This window comes from Micropterus dolomieu, linkage group LG19, assembly GCF_021292245.1.
Source record: "Micropterus dolomieu isolate WLL.071019.BEF.003 ecotype Adirondacks linkage group LG19, ASM2129224v1, whole genome shotgun sequence".
Classification (NCBI taxonomy): domain Eukaryota; kingdom Metazoa; phylum Chordata; class Actinopteri; order Centrarchiformes; family Centrarchidae; genus Micropterus; species Micropterus dolomieu.
The window spans coordinates 13984898-13991591 of NC_060168.1; the positions used below are offsets into that span (position 1 = coordinate 13984898).

The 6694-nt window shown below is 36.9% G+C and overlaps 1 protein-coding gene across 2 annotated transcripts in view; it reads right to left on the reverse strand.

Annotated features, from left to right (window-relative positions):
- Positions 1-2202: 2202 nt before the first annotated feature.
- kif3a (kinesin family member 3A) overlaps positions 2203-6694 on the reverse strand; it is a 17340-nt gene continuing 12848 nt past the window's right edge. For both annotated transcript variants that reach the window (XM_046029767.1, XM_046029766.1), the window contains 4 exons: positions 4821-4874; positions 4631-4699; positions 4387-4517; positions 2203-3338 (listed from right to left, as the gene is read on the reverse strand). In XM_046029767.1, coding sequence (XP_045885723.1) covers positions 3290-3338; positions 4387-4517; positions 4631-4699; positions 4821-4874 — 303 coding nt within the window. In that variant the 3' untranslated portion in view covers positions 2203-3289. The remainder of the gene's footprint in view (positions 3339-4386; positions 4518-4630; positions 4700-4820; positions 4875-6694) is intronic.

Consider the following 6694-nt stretch of genomic DNA (forward strand, 5'->3'; position numbering starts at 1 on the left):
AGGGAAGATTATGATAGTGATGATGATAAAAGGCTTAAAACATGTTGTGTTCTGCATGTTTTTTGTTGTTTTAAAAGAAAATTGTGGGCAAAACATCGCAATAAATTCCAAATGTATCAAATGTGATACAAAACAAAACTCATACATGCAAAGAGCTATTCCTTTTATTTAATTTTTTGCATTAGGTATAATAACCACTCCATGTTCAAAAATTAGAATTTTCTGGTAATTGTTTGATGGTTCAGGCTGTACAGGGTTAAATGGAATTAAAGTAAAATCTTTTTTGGTTAAACTAGTGTTTCTAAGGCCTATAATTATTTTTTTGATTTACCTAAAACAGCTGTTGTGGGGTCTTGTCACCAAGAGTAAGTAAGGTGAGTAAGTCACAATTTCCTCTTCACAATGAGTGGCATAAAGCTAAACTTGACTCAAAATATTTCCTATGTGCCTACACACCACAGTCATTCTGCCATGTCACAGCAGGAAATGCACAGGTGTTACTAATATCAAATGCATTATTAACGGCAGCATGCTGGCTCACTGTCATACACTTTAATGGAACGGGGTAATCCCTTATTTTACCACTTCCACATTTGACAGAATGTGGTCAATAAAGTTATTTTCCATCCTTACACATAATCTTTATAAGATGTTTACACAAGGTGATGACAAGCAATTCTTGGTGAGAACTTAGTTGATAAGGTATGAATAGATAATACTTTGAAGTCTAGCGAAATTCTTTTTTGTAAAATAGATAAACATCTCTAGTCCTTATTTGGTGTCTTCCTCTGACGTGTCCTAATCGTGGTCTACATGTGTTAAGAGTGTCAGCATAATGACTATATAAAAAGCAACAGTTGTAAGAGTGTGTGGGGTATTCCACTTGTCTACTCAACCTTACAGTGCTGGCTCACAGTCTCCTTCAAAGACATGAAGAACTTCAGTATTCAAAGTCTTGCACTGGTGGTGATGACTGTGACAGTCTACGCATCAAGCTTAAAATATGAAAAAGACATGCTACGTCTAATTTATGAAGAAGCAAAGAATACGTCCTTAGACAAGGTAAGAAAACTAGAAAATGACGTTACACATGGCTTGTTTCTGTTTGTTTGTTGTATAATGCACTGACTCTCCTATCTTGTCATTAAAGAAGTTGTATGTGGCAAAGGCAGCAGGACCTCACACGGTATGTGTGGTAAGTTTGAAACATTTTATAATTATTGTGATTATTGATTGGTGTTTGACATTTATCGAACATAATAGATGTAATTTCCACACTTTGCATTCACTTGTGACCTCCTCAAGATTAAGCTTTGCAGGTTTTTCCAGACTAATTCAGTCCCAACTCCAGCTTGTTGGATACCATTACTAATTGAGCCCTTCTTTTCACAGAAACATTTCTTCTGCAGGGCTGAGAAGGCTCTGAATGCCAAAAATTTTACGGAATTAAAACTTACACGCCTCTTGCACCAGTACAACCGCCAGGTAAAAATTAATCCACTGCTTTTTTGTTCTAAACCAAACCAGCAACGCTAAAAGTACTTCTTTTTCTAACAGTGATTATGGTTGTTGGTTTCAAACATTATTTTATAATTTCAGCTAGATCCTTGTGTACTTGAATATGAAAGTGTAAAATTTATTTTGTTTCAGATGAACGAAATCAAGTGTTGCATTGACCTGAACGTGATGATAACTATGGAGGCATTTCTAAATCACACCATGAATTGTACAGGCCATGCCGTTGTCACCAAAAAGCCAAATACCAACTGAATTATTTGGAGTGATCGTATTAATTATTTAAGGAACACATGTAATATACGTTATATATAATATAAGTTATTTTTATTTATTGGAAAATTTTATATTTATTTTTATTTTTTTGTCATTTTGTAGCATTTGTATTTATACATAAATAAATTATGTGACAGTGGTTTGGTGTTAGTCTCTTATTTTTCACAGCCTTCCAGCTTTCAGTTGTTTCAGGTATCAGCAATCCATCCTTATCGTTCAAGTAAAGCTGTTCAATCAACCGACTGTGAGACCAATTACTTTCTGGATTTATAAATTGTCCAACAGTAGGAAATTAAAGTGAACATAAGCAGTCTATGGCTATTACATACAATAATAACCTTTTTTCAAAGCATCAATATACTATTATAAATATCACTGATTTAATAATGAAACACAGAAGAGCAACAAGTGTGAGATAAAACAAAAAATAATTTTATAAATAAAATATCCAGGGGGTTTGGTGCATGTAAACATTTGACATACATTATGATACAAAATAAAAGTCAGTTTGCCTCCACTACAGAACATCATACGATTAAATTATCTCCACAAAAGCTTCATACTAGTGCATAATACTAAGGCATACAGTATGTATGGTGCATTACAATATAACACAAAGTGTTCGGACATTTGAAAAAAAAATAAATATAAAGATGTCTTGCTTCAATTGGGAAATGGCACTAATATAAGAGCTGGCTGGCATGCATGCCCATATGCGTTTGACATAAAGAGAAAAGTATAAAACTGACTTTTCAGTCACATAATTGATCCTACATCCGCTCCTCTCCTTGTTCCCTCCACATTAGTGTTTTATTTTTGTTTCTCTCCATGTTAATGATTTCTTGTATTCAGTGGGATGAAACATGGAGGCTAAAGGGTGTGCTACAAGTAGAATAATTTGCTTTAAGTGAAAATGCACCATTAATTAAAATGTAATTATAATGTATCAATGTCAGCATGGGCCGTTTAATATGAATCAGCTTCTCACATAGCAGGAAATCAGTAGAACTGAAGTTATGACTTAATCTGTGTGTTGTTCATCCTAAGTGTGTTAAATATACTCAGCAAATTTCAGAAGACACTTCTGAGTGTGTTAAAGTTCATGCCCTCGATTCTATTTTCAACATCCTGTCAATTCTATGTATCCATGTGCTGGCCATATTTAAAACCAATGATGTTTCAAGTGAAATATGTTTATGGTAAAATCCTGCTTACATGAAACATTAAACAGAGGCCAGCTGCCAAAATACATTCCAAAGTTGGACATCCTCAAAGAAGTCTTACACATAATACAAATGACAGGTCCTCTTGGCCAAGAAGTCCCAATCAAATCATAGGTGCAGCTCCTTCACATTTATAACCTTACCAGCTATACTGTGTATTTAGATCATTTTAAATAATGTTCAACAATAAATTCTTCAGACTCGACTAATTGTTAGTTGTGTTCCTAAAGTAACATGAAAGTTGCAGTGAAACCAAGCTCTCCTATATGCCGTCTTCACTGTAGAAGGGATTCGATCACAGCATCTGGCTTTGCAGATCTTTTCCTGTGGGGAGACGGGTACATGATAAGTGTTATCAACGACTATAGGGAGCTTTCAGCGTTCTCATTTCTCAGAATAACAGCATATCATGATAACAGCAAATACCGTCATGCTAACACTTCATATCAATGCACTATAAATAGTTTAATTATACAGTGCGGCCAAACATCCACAACCAATAACTCTTCCGTTTACTTATAGGAGTGGTTGATGTAGTCTACAGATGAAAAACTGTTGAATGAAGAGATGAAATGGTGAGGGAATAAAATGTTACCAGGAAGTAAAGTTGCAGATACCCAGCTAAGACTGTGAACAAATTATCCCCGATTTAGGTTTTTGCTTTAATGTACACTTATTTACTTCATGTGTTTTGGGCAAATCAGATAAATATCGGATACGATGCAAACAGGAAGCATTAGAGATGGACTGAAATCCGTTTGTTTAAACACCTCGGGAGGTGATCTGTGGAAGCAGACATTTACATGATCTCCCCTTGTGATAATGGCAAGTGTGAGAAGTGATACTGAAATTTTGCTGAAATCAGCCATCTCTCTCCCGGCCACTTGATAAGCAATGGCAAAAAAACACACAGACAAAAAAAATAAAAACAGCTTGCAATTTCTATCTGCACGGTCAAACATGAGGTGTTAAAGTGCTGTTGCAGCATTTATGTGATCACTGATCAGTACAACCACTGAATGATCTGTATGGGCGAGGGAACGGCGTCAATGTCAGCCTGTGAAGACTCGCTTATGGTATAATCATACAAGTCACAGAGTGGTTGTGTTATTTGAGGGTTATGAGCTTTCCTGCAAAACAGTTATTTTTGCAACTTAATTGATTTGATCTGAGACGGAGTTGCATACCTGTACATGCGGCTACTAAGTGTAAATGAAAGTTCTTTATAAAACATCTGCATAAGAGATTTTGACATGACAAATGTCAAAAGGGGCCAAAGACTGAAAGACCATGCGGTGGACTGGTATCTCAGTAATGCTCAACAGGACATGGAGATTCAGGCTGTCTGTGAGCTGTGTTGAAAGTAGATTACCTTCGCCCAGTCTTGGGTCGGCCACTTTTGCCACTTTTAGAGGTTCTGGGTCTCTCTAGTTTCATTAGTGACTGCCGCATGCTCTCCTCTGTGTAGGCCAGATACACATGGGACAGATCTACCTCAAATGGCTACAGGAGGCAGGGACAGAAGGAGAGTGAGGTCAACAATAAATCTTTAACATGAAGTTGTCATCACACAAAAACAATCTCAGGCATAAACAAAAAACATACAAAGAACTCACATCTTTTTCTTTTTTGTCTGGAGCAGGGGTCTGTTTTCTCATATTGTTGCCAGTGTATGCCACACATTTCTGAAAGACGTGAGATAAAGTACAGTGACACAAGCAGGCCATAACCCACTTTCACCTTTTAAGTGATGTCTATCAAACTGCCATATGCAGTGTGTGCATGAGTTGTGCAAAGTTAGCTCACCAGCTGCCATTCTCCAATGTCTTCATTCCACTGCACGTAATTCTCTATCATCTCCTACACAGGAAAATAAATATAGGAGAATATAAAAAAAACTAGAAACAAGGACAGACATTGTCACTGATGCAAGGACAAACAAAAAACAGCTAATATCATCCAACTGGAGAGCCGCATCACCAGCGCATTCATCCAGGAGGTGATGTTCTCATGTGGCAAAGTAGATGTATATGTTCTTCTACAGGCAAAGTAACATCTTCTACAACTCTTGTAACTGTGTCCCCTGCCGGCAATGAGCGTTACAAAGCTGTACAAATGTTTGTTTGTGTTTTGAGGTTTTAATATTTACATTTCAGACCTGCAAACTCTAAAAATGTTGTTAACTAAGAAGTTGTGTTAGGTCTTAAAATTTTTCAAAATATGAAAATGACATGGCAGAGGGGCCTTGGAGAAGAAATAAATAAATAAATGGTCTACAATTGTGGCCGGATGTGGCAAACATGTGAAAGAAGCTCAAGGAAAGCTCTCACTAAGATAATGCATAGATATTATTACTCACCAGTGAGATTCAACAGATTCAAGTTGTGAATAGTAATTTGAGTTGGAAATGTAAAACTTAAATAGGAACTTTCCTACTCTGTATATTATGGGATGTAGTTTGGTCAGACCACTTTGGATCTAGGTATTAGACATTTGAAGTAGTTGGTTTAGTTCCAAAATGCTTGCTGGGTGCCCAGTCACAAATATATCCAAGTGTGCATTTTATTATTGTGGGTATAACAACATTATGTCGAGTTATTTTAAGACACTGGAGGAAAACAATAGCTGGCGGAAATAGCATCTAACAAATGTACTGTATGCTAGAATAAGCGGCAATCAGGAGGTAGGGGTTAGAGGCTGACATTTTTTCAGGAATCCTGTGGGTCATGGGATTCCCGTGCGATTCCTGTGGGATTCCGGTAGGATGGGAGTAATTTCACTGTACATCCAGGGTCTAGGCCAGAGTTAATGCGAGTGGGTGGGACGAGAATCACAGATCAGTTTTTATACATAAATATACATACAAACACTATTTTCAGATTTTTTTCTTCTGCTTTTTCTTTTTTTACTGTAATGGAATTGGAATGGGACGGGAGTGAAAATCCACTCCCGTGTCACCCTCTACAAGGGGTGTCTCCCTAGGACCGGTTCTGGTCTTACATTATAGTGGAAAGTCGACTTGTACCAAACACTTCCATGAGGACAAAAAAACCTCTAAGCACTTGATACTAAATGAATCTTATAATGCATCAATTTATTTATACTAAAACAACCAAGGAAACTTTTTTTATATGCATCTTCTTTTTGTGCACAGATGTGAGGAAATGATACATGTCGTAAGTATTAAGCAAAGGCAAATTAATGAAAATTAGTCATAGTGCTACGAATGTACAGTGGGGGAAAAAAGTATTTGACCCCTTGCTGATTTTGCAGGTTTGCCCACTTACAAAGAATACAACAATCTACAATTTTAATCATATGTACATTCTAACAGTGAAAGACAGAATCCCAAAGAAAATCCCAGAAAATCACATCATATGAATTTATTAAAATTGATAACCATCTGATGAGGAAAAACAAGTATTTGACCCCCTGGACAAACAGCATGTTAATATTTTGTAGAAAAGCCATTATTGGCCAGCACAGATGTCAAACGGTTTTTATAGTTGGTGACAAGGTTTGTGCACATTTCGGCAGGGATGTTGGCCCACTCCTCCCTGCAGACAGCCTCCAAATCATTCAGGTTCCGAGGTTGTCGCCTGGCAACTCGAATTTTAAGCTCCCTCCAAAGATTTTCAATTGGATTCAGGTCTGGAGACTGGCTAGGCCACTCCAGAACC